The 18,381-nt window shown below is 49.9% G+C and overlaps 1 protein-coding gene across 2 annotated transcripts in view; it reads right to left on the bottom strand.

The window, feature by feature from the left end:
* LOC147095479 (guanylate-binding protein 1-like) overlaps positions 1–18,381 on the bottom strand; it is a 61,325-nt gene that overhangs the window by 25,273 nt on the left and 17,671 nt on the right. For both annotated transcript variants that reach the window (XM_085974624.1, XM_085974622.1), the window contains exons 4-5: positions 17,821–17,948; positions 15,195–15,304 (exon numbers count right to left, since the gene is read on the bottom strand). In XM_085974624.1, coding sequence (XP_085830750.1) covers positions 15,195–15,304; positions 17,821–17,948 — 238 coding nt within the window. The remainder of the gene's footprint in view (positions 1–15,194; positions 15,305–17,820; positions 17,949–18,381) is intronic.

The raw sequence follows: 18,381 nt of genomic DNA, 5'->3' as shown, positions 1-18,381 counted from the left end.
GAGAGAGAGAGGACTGAGAGACAAACTGAGACTGTACAGACATCTCCCTGAGAGAGAGAGGACTGAGAGACAAACTGAGACTGTACAGACATCTCCCTGAGAGAGAGGACTGAGAGACAAACTGAGACTGTACAGACATCTCCCGGAGAGAGAGGGGACTGAGAGACAAACTGAGACTGTACAGACATCTCCCGGAGAGAGAGAGGACTGAGAGACAAACTGAGACTGTACAGACATCTCCCGGAGAGAGAGAGGACTGAGAGACAAACTGAGACTGTACAGACATCTCCCTGAGAGAGAGGGGACTGAGAGACAAACTGAGACTGTACAGACATCTCCCGGAGAGAGGACTGAGAGACAAACTGAGACTGTACAGACATCTCCCGGAGAGAGAGAGGACTGAGAGACAAACTGAGACTGTACAGACATCTCCCGGAGAGAGAGAGGACTGAGAGACAAACTGAGACTGTACAGACATCTCCCTGAGAGAGAGGGGACTGAGAGAGACACGGAGACTGGACAGACATCTCCCGGAGAGAGAGAGGGGACTGAGAGACAAACTGAGACTGTACAGACATCTCCCTGAGAGAGAGAGAGGACTGAGAGACAAACTGAGACTGTACAGACATCTCCCGGAGAGAGAGAGGACTGAGAGACAAACTGAGACTGTACAGACATCTCCCGGAGAGAGAGGGGACTGAGAGACAAACTGAGACTGTACAGACATCTCCCGGAGAGAGAGGGGACTGAGAGAGACACGGAGACTGGACAGACATCTCCCGGAGAGAGAGAGGGGACTGAGAGACAAACTGAGACTGTACAGACATCTCCCTGAGAGAGAGAGGACTGAGAGAGACACGGAGACTGTACAGACATCTCCCGGAGAGAGAGGGGACTGAGAGACAAACTGAGACTGTACAGACATCTCCCTGAGAGAGAGAGGACTGAGAGACAAACTGAGACTGTACAGACATCTCCCTGAGAGAGAGAGGACTGAGAGAGACAAACTGAGACTGTACAGACATCTCCCGGAGAGAGAGGGGACTGAGAGAGACACGGAGACTGTACAGACATCTCCCTGAGAGAGAGAGGGGACTGAGAGAGACACGGAGACTGTACAGACATCTCCCTGAGAGAGAGAGGACTGAGAGAGACACGGAGACTGTACAGACATCTCCCTGAGAGAGAGAGGGGACTGAGAGACAAACTGAGACTGTACAGACATCTCCCGGAGAGAGAGGGGACTGAGAGACAAACTGAGACTGTACAGACATCTCCCTGAGAGAGAGAGGGGACTGAGAGAGACAAACTGAGACTGTACAGACATCTCCCGGAGAGAGAGGGGACTGAGAGACAAACTGAGACTGTACAGACATCTCCCGGAGAGAGAGGGACTGAGAGAGACACGGAGACTGTACAGACATCTCCCGGAGAGAGAGGGGACTGAGAGAGACACGGAGACTGTACAGACATCTCCCTGAGAGAGAGGGGACTGAGAGACAAACTGAGACTGTACAGACATCTCCCTGAGAGAGAGGGGACTGAGAGACACGGAGACTGTACAGACATCTCCCGGAGAGAGAGAGGACTGAGAGACACGGAGACTGTACAGACATCTCCCGGAGAGAGAGGGGACTGAGAGACAAACTGAGACTGTACAGACATCTCCCTGAGAGAGAGGGGACTGAGAGACAAACTGAGACTGTACAGACATCTCCCGGAGAGAGAGAGGACTGAGAGACAAACTGAGACTGTACAGACATCTCCCTGAGAGAGAGGGGACTGAGAGACACGGAGACTGTACAGACATCTCCCTGAGAGAGAGGGGACTGAGAGACAAACTGAGACTGTACAGACATCTCCCTGAGAGAGAGGACTGAGAGACAAACTGAGACTGTACAGACATCTCCCGGAGAGAGAGAGGACTGAGAGACAAACTGAGACTGTACAGACATCTCCCTGAGAGAGGGGACTGAGAGACAAACTGAGACTGTACAGACATCTCCCTGAGAGAGAGAGGACTGAGAGACAAACTGAGACTGTACAGACATCTCCCGGAGAGAGAGGGGACTGAGAGAGACACGGAGACTGTACAGACATCTCCCTGAGAGAGAGGGGACTGAGAGACAAACTGAGACGGTACAGACATCTCCCTGAGAGAGAGGACTGAGAGACAAACTGAGACTGTACAGACATCTCCCGGAGAGAGAGGGACTGAGAGACAAACTGAGACTGTACAGACATCTCCCGGAGAGAGAGGGGACTGAGAGACAAACTGAGACTGTACAGACATCTCCCGGAGAGAGAGGGACTGAGAGACAAACTGAGACTGTACAGACATCTCCCTGAGAGAGAGGGACTGAGAGAGACACGGAGACTGTACAGACATCTCCCGGAGAGAGAGGGACTGAGAGACAAACTGAGACTGTACAGACATCTCCCTGAGAGAGAGAGGACTGAGAGAGACACGGAGACTGTACAGACATCTCCCGGAGAGAGAGAGGACTGAGAGAGACACGGAGACTGTACAGACATCTCCCTGAGAGAGAGGGACTGAGAGAGACACGGAGACTGTACAGACATCTCCCGGAGAGAGAGGGACTGAGAGACACGGAGACTGTACAGACATCTCCCTGAGAGAGAGGGACTGAGAGACAAACTGAGACTGTACAGACATCTCCCGGAGAGAGAGGGGACTGAGAGACAAACTGAGACTGTACAGACATCTCCCTGAGAGAGAGGGGACTGAGAGACAAACTGAGACTGTACAGACATCTCCCTGAGAGAGAGGGGACTGAGAGACAAACTGAGACTGTACAGACATCTCCCTGAGAGAGAGGGGACTGAGAGACAAACTGAGACTGTACAGACATCTCCCTGAGAGAGAGGGGACTGAGAGAGACACGGAGACTGTACAGACATCTCCCTGAGAGAGAGAGGACTGAGAGAGACAAACTGAGACTGTACAGACATCTCCCGGAGAGAGAGAGGACTGAGAGACAAACTGAGACTGTACAGACATCTCCCGGAGAGAGAGGGGACTGAGAGACAAACTGAGACTGTACAGACATCTCCCGGAGAGAGAGGGACTGAGAGAGACACGGAGACTGTACAGGCATCTCCCTGAGAGAGAGAGGGACTGAGAGACAAACTGAGACTGTACAGACATCTCCCTGAGAGAGAGAGGACTGAGAGACAAACTGAGACTGTACAGACATCTCCCGGAGAGAGAGAGGACTGAGAGACAAACTGAGACTGTACAGACATCTCCCTGAGAGAGAGGGGACTGAGAGAGACACGGAGACTGGACAGACATCTCCCGGAGAGAGAGAGGGGACTGAGAGACAAACTGAGACTGTACAGACATCTCCCTGAGAGAGAGAGAGGACTGAGAGACAAACTGAGACTGTACAGACATCTCCCGGAGAGAGAGAGGACTGAGAGACAAACTGAGACTGTACAGACATCTCCCGGAGAGAGAGGGGACTGAGAGACAAACTGAGACTGTACAGACATCTCCCGGAGAGAGAGGGGACTGAGAGAGACACGGAGACTGGACAGACATCTCCCGGAGAGAGAGAGGGGACTGAGAGACAAACTGAGACTGTACAGACATCTCCCTGAGAGAGAGAGGACTGAGAGAGACACGGAGACTGTACAGACATCTCCCGGAGAGAGAGGGGACTGAGAGACAAACTGAGACTGTACAGACATCTCCCTGAGAGAGAGAGGACTGAGAGACAAACTGAGACTGTACAGACATCTCCCTGAGAGAGAGAGGACTGAGAGAGACAAACTGAGACTGTACAGACATCTCCCTGAGAGAGAGAGGGACTGAGAGACAAACTGAGACTGTACAGACATCTCCCTGAGAGAGAGGGGACTGAGAGACAAACTGAGACTGTACAGACATCTCCCTGAGAGAGAGAGGACTGAGAGACAAACTGAGACTGTACAGACATCTCCCGGAGAGAGAGGGGACTGAGAGACAAACTGAGACTGTACAGACATCTCCCGGAGAGAGAGGGACTGAGAGACAAACTGAGACTGTACAGACATCTCCCTGAGAGAGAGAGGACTGAGAGACAAACTGAGACTGTACAGACATCTCCCTGAGAGAGAGGGGACTGAGAGAGACACGGAGACTGTACAGACATCTCCCTGAGAGAGAGAGGGACTGAGAGACAAACTGAGACTGTACAGACATCTCCCTGAGAGAGAGAGGGGACTGAGAGACAAACTGAGACTGTACAGACATCTCCCTGAGAGAGAGAGGGGACTGAGAGAGACACGGAGACTGTACAGACATCTCCCTGAGAGAGAGAGGGACTGAGAGAGACACGGAGACTGTACAGACATCTCCCTGAGAGAGAGGGGACTGAGAGACAAACTGAGACTGTACAGACATCTCCCGGAGAGAGAGAGGGGACTGAGAGACAAACTGAGACTGTACAGACATCTCCCTGAGAGAGAGAGGACTGAGAGACAAACTGAGACTGTACAGACATCTCCCTGAGAGAGAGGGGACTGAGAGAGACACGGAGACTGTACAGACATCTCCCTGAGAGAGAGAGGGACTGAGAGACAAACTGAGACTGTACAGACATCTCCCTGAGAGAGAGAGGGGACTGAGAGACAAACTGAGACTGTACAGACATCTCCCTGAGAGAGAGAGGGGACTGAGAGAGACACGGAGACTGTACAGACATCTCCCTGAGAGAGAGAGGGACTGAGAGAGACACGGAGACTGTACAGACATCTCCCTGAGAGAGAGAGGACTGAGAGACAAACTGAGACTGTACAGACATCTCCCTGAGAGAGAGAGGGGACTGAGAGACAAACTGAGACTGTACAGACATCTCCCTGAGAGAGAGAGGGGACTGAGAGACACGGAGACTGTACAGACATCTCCCTGAGAGAGAGAGGGACTGAGAGACACGGAGACTGTACAGACATCTCCCTGAGAGAGAGAGGGACTGAGAGACAAACTGAGACTGTACAGACATCTCCCTGAGAGAGAGAGGGGACTGAGAGACAAACTGAGACTGTACAGACATCTCCCTGAGAGAGAGAGGGGACTGAGAGAGACACGGAGACTGTACAGACATCTCCCTGAGAGAGAGAGGACTGAGAGAGACACTGAGACTGTACAGACATCTCCCGGAGAGAGAGAGGACTGAGAGACACGGAGACTGTACAGACATCTCCCTGAGAGAGAGAGGGACTGAGAGACACGGAGACTGTACAGACATCTCCCTGAGAGAGAGAGGGACTGAGAGACAAACTGAGACTGTACAGACATCTCCCGGAGAGAGAGAGGGGACTGAGAGACACGGAGACTGTACAGACATCTCCCTGAGAGAGAGAGGACTGAGAGAGACACTGAGACTGTACAGACATCTCCCGGAGAGAGAGAGGACTGAGAGACAAACTGAGACTGTACAGACATCTCCCTGAGAGAGGGGACTGAGAGACAAACTGAGACTGTACAGACATCTCCCGGAGAGAGAGAGGGGACTGAGAGACACGGAGACTGTACAGACATCTCCCTGAGAGAGAGAGGACTGAGAGAGACACTGAGACTGTACAGACATCTCCCGGAGAGAGAGAGGACTGAGAGACAAACTGAGACTGTACAGACATCTCCCTGAGAGAGAGAGGGACTGAGAGACACGGAGACTGTACAGACATCTCCCTGAGAGAGAGAGGGACTGAGAGACACGGAGACTGTACAGACATCTCCCTGAGAGAGAGGGGACTGAGAGACAAACTGAGACTGTACAGACATCTCCCGGAGAGAGAGAGGGACTGAGAGACACGGAGACTGTACAGACATCTCCCTGAGAGAGAGGGGACTGAGAGACAAACTGAGACTGTACAGACATCTCCCGGAGAGAGAGAGGACTGAGAGACACGGAGACTGTACAGACATCTCCCGGAGAGAGAGGGGACTGAGAGACAAACTGAGACTGTACAGACATCTCCCGGAGAGAGAGAGGACTGAGAGACAAACTGAGACTGTACAGACATCTCCCTGAGAGAGAGAGGACTGAGAGACACGGAGACTGTACAGACATCTCCCTGAGAGAGAGGACTGAGAGAGACACGGAGACTGTACAGACATCTCCCTGAGAGAGAGAGGACTGAGAGACAAACTGAGACTGTACAGACATCTCCCGGAGAGAGAGAGGACTGAGAGAGACAAACTGAGACTGTACAGACATCTCCCTGAGAGAGAGAGGACTGAGAGACAAACTGAGACTGTACAGACATCTCCCTGAGAGAGAGAGGGACTGAGAGACAAACTGAGACTGTACAGACATCTCCCGGAGAGAGAGAGGGGACTGAGAGACAAACTGAGACTGTACAGACATCTCCCGGAGAGAGAGAGGGGACTGAGAGACAAACTGAGACTGTACAGACATCTCCCGGAGAGAGAGAGGGGACTGAGAGACAAACTGAGACTGTACAGACATCTCCCTGAGAGAGAGGGGACTGAGAGACAAACTGAGACTGTACAGACATCTCCCGGAGAGAGAGAGGGGACTGAGAGACAAACTGAGACTGTACAGACATCTCCCGGAGAGAGAGAGGGGACTGAGAGACAAACAGAGACTGTACAGACATCTCCCTGAGAGAGAGAGGGACTGAGAGACAAACTGAGACTGTACAGACATCTCCCTGAGAGAGAGGGACTGAGAGAGACACGGAGACTGTACAGACATCTCCCGGAGAGAGAGGACTGAGAGACAAACTGAGACTGTACAGACATCTCCCTGAGAGAGAGGGGACTGAGAGAGACACGGAGACTGTACAGACATCTCCCTGAGAGAGAGGGGACTGAGAGACAAACTGAGACTGTACAGACATCTCCCGGAGAGAGAGAGAGGACTGAGAGAGACACGGAGACGGTACAGACATCTCCCTGAGAGAGAGGGGACTGAGAGACACGGAGACTGTACAGACATCTCCCGGAGAGAGAGGGGACTGAGAGAGACACTGAGACTGTACAGACATCTCCCTGAGAGAGAGAGAGGACTGAGAGACACGGAGACTGTACAGACATCTCCCGGAGAGAGAGGGACTGAGAGAGACACTGAGACTGTACAGACATCTCCCTGAGAGAGAGGGACTGAGAGACACGGAGACTGTACAGACATCTCCCGGAGAGAGAGGGGACTGAGAGAGACACTGAGACTGTACAGACATCTCCCTGAGAGAGAGAGAGGACTGAGAGACACGGAGACTGTACAGACATCTCCCGGAGAGAGAGGGACTGAGAGAGACACTGAGACTGTACAGACATCTCCCTGAGAGAGAGAGAGGACTGAGAGACACGGAGACTGTACAGACATCTCCCTGAGAGAGAGGGACTGAGAGAGACACTGAGACTGTACAGACATCTCCCTGAGAGAGAGAGGGACTGAGAGACACGGAGACTGTACAGACATCTCCCTGAGAGAGAGGGGACTGAGAGAGACACTGAGACTGTACAGACATCTCCCTGAGAGAGAGAGGGGACTGAGAGACAAACGGAGACTGTACAGACATCTCCCTGAGAGAGAGGGGACTGAGAGACAAACGGAGACTGTACAGACATCTCCCTGAGAGAGAGAGGGGACTGAGAGAGACACGGAGACTGGACAGACATCTCCCTGAGAGAGAGAGGGACTGAGAGACACGGAGACTGGACAGACATCTCCCGGAGAGAGAGGGGACTGAGAGAGACACGGAGACTGTACAGACATCTCCCGGAGAGAGAGGGGACTGAGAGACACGGAGACTGTACAGACATCTCCCGGAGAGAGAGGGGACTGAGAGAGACACGGAGACTGTACAGACATCTCCCTGAGAGAGAGAGGGGACTGAGAGACAAACGGAGACTGTACAGACATCTCCCTGAGAGAGAGAGAGGACTGAGAGAGACACGGAGACTGTACAGACATCTCCCTGAGAGAGAGAGAGGACTGAGAGACACGGAGACTGTACAGACATCTCCCGGAGAGAGAGGGGACTGAGAGAGACACGGAGACTGTACAGACATCTCCCGGAGAGAGAGGGGACTGAGAGAGACGGAGACTGTACAGACATCTCCCGGAGAGAGAGGGGACTGAGAGAGACGGAGACTGGAGCTGAGAGCAAAACCAGAAACTCTTTTTGCTGACTGGTACAAAAGTGGGAAAATGTGTCATCTCATTTTTTACTCAGATCAGTCAGCGGCTTGAATCAGAGCAATAAACACACACTATCCCAGGGTTAAGCATGAAAAAACCACTAATGGGTCCAAACTGAAAATAAAGAAATCAGGGGACCCTGATACTGTACATGTTGACAGTCGTGGTTGCACTAACGGAACAATACTGGTGCAAGGCAACCTCGACGACTTTGAAACAGCCTTCAAGACACTGAAAGAAATAACTGAGAGGGGAAGGAACAGCCCCAGAGTGACTAACAGGGAAAAAGCGACACACACTCCCCCCACCATTGACAACTCACCAGGAGTAAATCAGCCTGGTCAGGAGGTGAGCGAGCCACACAGTTCTAACCAGACACTCACCCCGGGGCCCCACAGCCACATGGTACAGTTGACCAACCCCAGCGTAATTACCAGGGAGGAAGCCACACATACTCCCCCTACCACTTCCAGCTCACCAAAAGAGCAGCCTAGCCAGGAAGGGAGTGAGCCCTCCAGCTCCGACCGGACACACACCCTGGGATCCCACAGCCAGATACAGCTAAAGGAGAAATTTAACTAGCTGGAGACAGAGCTAGTTAAACTTAGAGAGGAGGTCCTTAAACTGAAAACTGACCAAGAAAACAACATTTTAACAATGAAACATGAACAAAAGCAAGAGAGGGAGAGATACAGGAGAGAGCTGAGTTTACTTGGGAATCAGGTGAAAGAGCTGCAGAAAGACAAAGAGGGCCATAGGGGAGAGATAGCACCATTAGCCCAGCAGCCAGAGGCTAGAGATACGACAATACAGAGCCCGACTGAACAGCTGCACTCTCACACTGAACAGCAGCAGACACACAATACAGGGGGTGCCACACAGACCGACCAGCATACTGAAACTCAGTCTTCCCCCACCACTGTGGAACCACAGACGAGCCGCTCACAAGAGGAGCGCACACACCAGACACGACCAACCCAGTCCAACACACAACCTATGAGTCCAGGCGAAAGCCACCAGCCAGTAAACACCAACAAGGCTGACATCGTAATACTCATAGACTCAAATGGGAAATTTCTATGGGAGAAAAAGCTCTTCCCTAGACATATAATGAAAAAGATCCGGTGCCCAACAACAGACAGAGCCCCAGAATGGCTGACCAAAACCCGATTAGGCTCCCCGCAACACATAATAATACACACTGGCACAAATGACCTAAAGGTCCAGCAGAAAAGGGTAGCAACATCGCTCAGATCAGTGATTGAGAAGGCAAGCAATACATTCCCAAACACTAGAATCACTGTTTCCACACTATTGCCGAGAACAGACTTTAACAACAAAACAATCCATGAGATAAATGCCAGCATAGCAAGAGACTGTGAATTAAAACACAACGTGCACCTGGCCCAACACCCCACCCTCGATGTGGAATGTCTTCACGGCCGCGTCCATATCCACAGGAAGCGAATATCGATCTTTGCTAAAGCCCTGAAGGACGTCGCTTTTAACCGGGTCCATACCCAGACTCCAGGAGGACCCCCCCCCCGACCACCAAAGACCAACGGGGTACAGACCAGGACTACTACAGAGACCACCACCACACCAACCAGGACCAGAGAGGATCCCCATGCACAACAACAATGTCGGACCTGCACCACTCCTGTCCTACAGGGGAACAGGACCGCCCCCAGCCAGACAGAGGGAGAGATGCTCAGGGCGTACGCAATACCTCAGGCAGAGACAATCCATTAAGAGACATAATGCAGACGCGCAGCAGCATCTACTTCCGCCTTATGGATCAGAAAAATAAAAAAAATAAAAATAAGGACTAGTTGCAAGAAAGAGTTGTAACCAATTAGTATCAGCATTTATAGACAATTGAAATGTTCTTTTTTTTCCCCATTTAGACGCGACAAACACATATCGTACTTTAACCTATCATAGTAAAAGATCAAACTTAACATGAAGTCCTTATATATTTCGACCTGGAATATCCAAGGTCTACGCTCTTCTGTGCTCGACATGAAGAGTAGGACCCCGGAGTTCATAGATGAAATTAAAGATCTGGATATTATTATTTTACAGGAAACTTGGTGTAGAGAAGGACACACTGGCCGTCCCCAAGGGTACACAGAGCTGGTGGTCCCCTCCAATAAATTGCCAGGAGTAACCCAGGGCAGAGACTCTGGAGGCATACTGATTTGGTTTAAAACATAGCTTAAGAATTGCATCAAATTTATAAAAAAAGGCGAAAACCACATATGGCTCAAAATTAAGAGGGGCATCATCTCTAACACTCAAGATGTTTTCATTTGCGCACTCTATATCCCCCCGATGGAATCCCCGTACTTTAAAGAGGACACCTTCTCCAACATTGAGAGAGAGATTATCCAATTCCAGGCCCAGGGGAACGTGTTGATCTGTGGTGACCTCAATTCAAGAACTGGCGAAGAACCAGACTTCACCAATAATCAGGGAAACAATTACATATTCGGGAATAACCACTTCGATATCCCTTCCCATCCATACAGGCATAACTGCGACAAACAGACAAATGCTAACGGAAAATGCTAACCGTGGGCTTTAAATGATGCGCCGCATGCGTATTGAAGAAGGTGACCCGCCATCTTTACTAGGGGCGCCGCATGCGTATTGAAGGTGACCCGCCATCTTTAATAGGGGCGCCGTATGCGCAGTGCGGACTGGATCCGCCATCTTTAATAGGGGCGCCGCATGCGTATTGAAGAAGGTGAACCGCCATCTTTCATAGGGGCGCCGCATGCGTATTGAAGAATGTGACCCGCCATCTTTAATAGGGGCGCCGCATGCATAGTGAGGAGGCGGCACGCCATCTTGACTACGGGCGCTGTGGGCACCAGAGGGACTGGAGGACATTATCAGCATCAGCATCCCCACCCCACCTTATCCTTGGTGCCTCTTTATAAAGGGGGTCTCTGTAAACCCTTAATGAGAGGAACATAGGAACAGCTCCTATTTCTTACGTGGTGGTGGCATAGTGGTTAGCACTGTTGCCTCACAGCGCCAGGGACCCGGGTTCGAATCCGGCCTCGGGTGACTGTCTGTGTGGAGTTTGCACATTCTCCCCGTGTTTGCGTGGGTTTCCTCCGGGTGCTCCGGTTTCCTCCCACAGTCCAAAGATGTGCGGGTTAGGTTGATTGGCTATGATAAATTGACCCTTAGTGTTAGGGGGATTAAATACGTGGGGTTACGGGGATAGGGTGGGATATGTGTTGGTGTAGGGGTTACAGGGATTGGGTGGGATATGTGTCGGTGCAGGCTCGATGGGCCGAAATGGCCTCTATCTGCACTGTGGGGTTTCTGTGATTCTGTGATTCTGTGAAAACAGCTCCTGCAGCTCTGCCGAAGCCTGGGTCTGTACATTGTCAATGGTAGGTTCATGGGAGACCTCCTAGGAAGATCGACCTATTGCTCACCTCTTGGCTGCAGCACCGTAGACTATATGATTACGGATTGGGGCCCATCCTCTTTCAGAGCATTCACAGTCAAACCACAAACAACACTGTCAGACCACAGTCAAATTACTGTGTATCTTAAAAGGACAGAAACAACCAACAAAGAAACACAACCCAGTAAGCTGTACAACACCAAAAAATCCTACAGATGGGCCAAAAACAGCACGGAAAAATACCAGAAAGCATATAAGCAATCAATCAACTCAAGCTCTCTTGGACACCTTTCTGGAAAACATATACACCCACAATAAAGAAGGCGTAAACCGGGCAGTGAATAACCTAAATAATATTTGTGATAATTTGGCAACAATGTCAAACTTGAAAGTTCGCAAGAATAAACCCAAAACAAAAAACTATGAAAAATGGTTTGACCCAGATTGCCATAACATGAGGAAAAAACGCAGAAAAATATCAAACCAAAAACACAGACAGCCAGAAAACGAGGAATTACGCCTTACTTATTGTCAGACACTAACACAATACAGAAACACACTCAGAACCAAAAAAGAGCAGTATATTAAGAATACACTCAGCTCCATTGAGGAATCCATTGATTCCAATTGTTTCTGGGACAACTGGAATACATTACACAAAAAACAACACAACGAATTGGCCATTCAAAACGGAGACACATGGGAAAACCACTTTGAAAAACTATACCAGAAAAACACACTAAGCCCAGAGCAATACCAAATATGCAAAAAACTGGAAAAGCTCGAATTGGCCATAAAAGATAACCAAAACCCGCTAGACTCCATAATAACAGAAAAAGAGCTATTTGAAAAACTCAAGGACCTGCGACCAGGAAAAGCTTGCGGTGCAGACGGCATCCTAAGCGAGATGATTAAACACACAGACGATAAAATGAAACTGGCTATCCTAAAACTCTTCAACATGGTTCTGAGTGTCGGTTACTTCCCTGATATCTGGAACAAAGGACTCATAACGCCCATATACAAAAGTGGGGACAAAGTTGACGCAAATAACTATCGAGGCATCTGTGTAAACAGTAACCTAGGGAAGGTATTCTGTAGTATCATAAACAAAAGACTTATAAAACTTCCTTGAGGAGCACAATGTCTTGAGTAAAAGCCAAATTGGATTCCTACCAAATTATAGAACATCAGATCATATCTTCACCCTACAGACCCTAATTGACAAACATGTTCATCAAAACAAAAGCAAAATTTTGCCTGCTTTATAGATTTCCAGAAGGCTTTCGATTCCATCTGGCACGACGGTCTATTCTTGAAACTTATTGAAAGTGGTGTAGGGGGAAAAACATATGATGTAATTTAAATCAATGTATACAAACAATAAATGTGCAGTTAAAATTGGAGACAAACAAACAAAATACTTCCCACAGGGGCGTGGTGTGACGCAGGGCTCGCCCATCTCACCGACACTCTTTAATATTTACATAAATGAATTAGCAAAACTACTTGAACAATCTACAGCACCCGGCCTCACCCTATATGAATCCAAGGTTAAATTCCTCCTCTACGCAGATGACCTGGTTCTACTGTCACCAACTAAGGAGGGTCTACAGCAGAACCTGGATCTGCTACAGTCGTTCTGTCAGACCTGGGCCCTGACAATAAACCCCCAAAAAACCAAAGTCCTTGTGTTCCAGCAAAGATCCAGACATCAGGGACCCAAAATAAATTTCACACTAGGAACAACTAAAATTGAACAAACCAATAACTACACATACTTGGGCTTAAAAATCAGTTCTACGGGAAATTTTCATCTGGCTGTGAATGAACTGAAAGAGAAAGCAAGAAGGGCTTTCTATGCCATAAAAAAATCAATCCAAATAGAAATCCCAATTAGCATTTGGCTCAAAATTTTTAAAATCAGTAATTGAACCAATTGCACTCTATGGCAGTGCGGTGTGGGGACCGCTAACACAACAAGAATTTGCAAAATGGGACAAACGCCCAATTGAGATTCGACATGCAGAATTCTGTAAAAGTATCCTCCGGACTCAAAGGAAAACCATAAACAATGCATGCAGGGCAGAACTAGGCCAATATCCATTAATAATTACTATCCAAAAAAGAGCCACCAAATTTTGGAAACACCTAAAAATGAGCAACCCCCACTGCTATCATTACGAAGCCCTGAAATGCCAAGAGAGGACCATAAAGAAGAATACCCTCAGTCAACTAGTCCTGGGACTCAGTGAAGTTACTACTAACACTACTAACAATAACCAGCCCCAGGACAGTGACATCGTAACACAGAGAATTCGACCCAACACAATCGTCACTAAGCAAAAGGAAAAATATCTGTCATATTGGGCAGAAACAACAAAAACCCAAAACAAACTCAATTGCTACTTGGCCCTAAACAGACAATACAACATGGCTGATTACCTGACCATGGTAAAGGATAGCAAACTGAGAAAAACCTTGACAATGTACAGACTTAGTGAACATAGCCTGGCCATCGAAAAAGGCAGACACAGGCAGACCCGGCTACCAAGAGAGGACAGGATATGCTATCACTGCAGTCAGGGAGTGGTGGAGACAGAGATGCACTTCCTCACAGCTTGTAGAAAATATCAGGGCATAAGGGAGAATTTCTACCCAAAATTCACAAAAATATGCCCTGAATTCAGAAATTTGAATGACGACCAAAAACTCCCATACCTACTAGGGGAACAGAGAAATTGTGTAACCTTAGCGGCACACTATGTTACAGCTTGCCATAAACAGAGGGACAACCATTAAATCTAAGAAAAGAGTGTATACAAATTATATGAATGTATATTTATACACTCAGGGATATGTCTGTTTATACACTGTATATGGATAGACCTGCGTTTATGTGTTCAACCATAAATGTTTTTCGATGCTTTGGCAACATAAGATGTACCTTGTCATCATGCCAATAAAGCGATTTGAATTGAATTGAATGGACTGTACAGACATCTCCCTGAGAGAGAGGGGAATGAGACACCAGTCAGTGTACAGATATCTCCCTGAGAGAGAGGGGACTGAGAGACACCAGTCAGTGTACAGATATCTCCCTGAGAACGAGGGACTGAGAGACACCAGTTAGTGTACAGATATCTCCGTGAGAAAGAGGGACTGAGAGACACCTGTCAGTTTAAAAATATCTCCGTGAGGGAGAGGGGGGACTGAGAGACACCAGTCAGTGTACAGATATCTCCCTGCGAGAGACTGAGAGACACCAGTCAATGTACAGATATCTCCCTGAGAGGGACTGGGAGACACCAGTCAGTTTACAGATATCTCCCTGAGAGAGAGGGACTGGGAGACACCAGTCAGTTTACAGATATCTCCCTGAGAGAGAGGGGAATGAGAGACACCAGTCAGTGTACAGATATCTCCCTGCGAGGTATTGAGAGACACCAGTCAGTGTTGTGATATTCTTGCAGTTCTCATGTTCTCTGTGGGATGGGTAGTAAGCCCAAACAACTAGGCCGGGAATCTCCGTTGCTATGCGATGGCCCTGACTGAGGAATTCTGGGTAGACAGGCCTAGCGAGGAAAGGATACTGGAGGTCCATCATGGACTGCTGGTTAATGGTCCCCTGGCTGTTGTAGACAAAGAGGCTGCTGAGAAGGATGGCCAGTGCGAAGACCGAGTTATCGTTATGTTCATCTCCCTGCGGGCGAGAGTGATTGGGTGGAAAGGTTAGAGGTCAGCGCATTCCAAAGTGTGCCCCCCTCCCTGGAAACCAGCAACTCTCGTATTGCACACGGGTGCCCGAGGGCACCAGAAGCCCCTCACCCACGTGGCCCCATTCACCATGTGCGAAGTCTGAGTGATATTCGACCATAGGAGGCATCACAGCTAGCCCTGGACCTTTCCTCACTTGATCAACATGAGCCAATGAGAGGGTGTCAATGGATATCCCGCACACCCCGCCCGCCACCTCACAACACATACCTGTTACCCTGGCCAGGATATAACTGAGTACTAGGCCAGGGACGGAGCCTGAGCCTTTCCTGCTCTGTGTGTGTGTGTGTGTGACTCAGTGCCACACCGGGTGAGATCAGGCTAACTGAGCACAGGCCAGGGATGGAGCCTGGGCCTTTCCCGCTGTGTGTGTGTGGGTGACTCAGTGCCACACCGGGTGAGATCAGGCTAACTGAGCACAGGCCGGGGATGGAGCCTGGGCCTTTCCTGCTCTGTGTGTGTGTGTGACTCAGTGCCACACCGGGTGAGATCAGGCTAACTGAGCACAGGCCAGGGATGGAGCCTGGGCCTTTCCCGTTGTGTGTGTGTGGGTGGGGCTCAGTCCCAGCCTTGTGTGTGTGAGAGAGGGGGGAAGGGCGTCTCAACCTACCACCAACCCCGTCTCAAATCTAGGCGGCCATTTTGGACCATCGCCGAAGCCCCTTCAGCGATCTCCCCTCAGCCTTGATGACCGATGGCGAAATGCTTGGAAGAACTGCAACATACGGAATGGGTTCCTTATGGAGGACCCCACAGTACAACCTGAAGGATCAAACCTTCCTCCCAAACAGTGGACAACCATCAACCGCCTCAGAACCGGTCATGGTAGGTGCTGCCACCTTCTCCACAGATGGACGATTAAAGCATCCCCATCATGTGACTGTGGAGCTCCTGATCAGACCCTGGAGCACATCATTGAGCACTGCCCTCAGAGGAAAATCACAGGCAGCCTACAAGGCTGTGGAGGCCAAGTCACTGAATATATTTAAGAAGGAGATAGATAGATTTCTAGACACAAAAGGCATCAAGGGGTATGGGGAGAGAGCGGAATATGGTATTGAGATAGAGGATCAGCCATGAGCATATTGAATGGCGGAGCAGGCTCAAAGGGCCGAATGGCCGACTCCTGCTCCTATTTTTCTATGTTTCTATATCCGACTTGGATATTGACGTTTGATTTGCTTTGCTACCACCATACGAAAGAAGAAGAAGAGGAAATGTTAGGACAGGTCACCAGTGTAATCAGGAAGCACTTCTTCTCACAAAGGGTGGTGGAAATCTGGGACTCGCTCCCCCAAAAGGCTGTGGATGCCGGGGGGTCAATTGGAGCTTTCAAGACTGAGATTTATGTTGGGTAAGGGTATGAAGGAATATGGAGTAAAGGTGGGTAAATGGAGTTCAGGCTCAAATCAGCCAGGATCTGATTGAATGGCGGAACACACTTTAGGGGCTGAATGGCCTCCTGGACGACGTTCCAGCTTGGGCTGATAAGTGGCAGGTAACATTCGCACCACAGAAGTGCCAGGCAATGACTATCTCCAACAAGTGAGAGTCTAACCACCTCCCCTTGACATTCAACGGCAATACCATTGCCGAATCTCCCACCATCAACATCCTGGGGGGTCACCGTTGATCAGAAGCATAAATACTGTGGCGACAAGAGCAGGTCAGAGGCTAGGAATTCTGCGGCGAGTGTCTCACCTCCTGACTCCCCAAAGCCTTTCCACCATCTACAAGGCACAAGTCAGGAGTGTGATGGAATACTCTCCACTTGCCTGGATGAGTGCAGCTCCAACAACACTCAAGAAGCTCGACACCATCCAGGACAAAGCAGCCCGTTTGATTGGCACCCCACCCACCACCTTAAACATTCACTCCCTCCACCACCGGTGTGCCATGGCTGCAGTGTGTACCATCTACAAGATGCACTGCAGCAACTCGCCAAGGCTTCTTCGGCAGCACCTCTCAAACCCGCGACCACTTCCACCTAGAAGGACAAGGGCAGCAGGCGCATGGGAACACCGCCACCTCCAAGTTCCCCCCAAGTCACACACCATCCTGACTTGGAAGTATATCGCCAATCCTTCATCGTCGCTGGGTCAAAATCCTGGAACTCCCTCCCTAACAGCACTGTGGGAGTACCTTCACCACACGGACTGCAGCGGTTCAAAAAGGAGGCTCACCACCACCTTCTCAAGGGCAACTAGGGATGGGCAATAAATGTTGGCCTTGCCAGCGATGCCCACAACCCATAAACGAATACATTGAAAAAAATGTTCCAGGCAGGACATTTCCTGATTTCGGAGAGGCAACCCGAGGTGTGGGGCGGGGGGGGGGGGGGGGAGGGATTGGAATTGTGGGTGGTGGGAATGGGAATTAGAGGGTGGGATGTGAATGGGGAGGTGGGATGGGAATTGGTCGGGTGCGGAGTGAGCATCTCACCTTTTCCGGATCCCCCAGGCCCTCGGTATCCAACAGGATGATGCGTTGGTCTGCTCTTCGAGGGTGGGGCAAGCTCCACATCCAGATACCTTTGGTGTGAGACTGGACCGTGGATCCCAGGGAGAAACCTGCGGAGAGAGAGAGAGAGAAGGTTCGGGAGACCAGGGGAAAGAAGGGCCAAGGGCAACGCGTTCGAAACGAGGGCAAGTCGCAGAGCCCAGGCTACAGAGAACTGACCAAAGATTCAGTGACATTCCCAGCAAGTCCTAAACCAACACAACGATAGACTCCAAAGATAAATTTGTTCGAGGTTTGTGTCGACGGACTTCAATCACACGCCAGAAACTGTTTCAGTATCTAAAATTCTGGGTTATATCCTTGCGTTTATACTCTGGTGAGGCCAGGCCGCAGGGATATTTAGAATGGAGAGCTTTGAACTGTCTAATCTCCAGGTCACCATGCTAAAAGGCAGCCTGAGGGACATTGTGAGGGCTCCTCGTAGGTGTCCTAACTCAGGCCAAGTCCCGTTCCCCTGTGCTCGCTGACCTACATTGGCTCCCG

Source organism: Somniosus microcephalus, unplaced genomic scaffold (assembly GCF_052327205.1).
Source record: "Somniosus microcephalus isolate GS21.2 unplaced genomic scaffold, FLI_Smic_1.0 unresolved_chr1, whole genome shotgun sequence".
NCBI lineage: Eukaryota > Metazoa > Chordata > Chondrichthyes > Squaliformes > Somniosidae > Somniosus > Somniosus microcephalus.
This window is presented reverse-complemented; position numbering and strand designations above follow the sequence as displayed.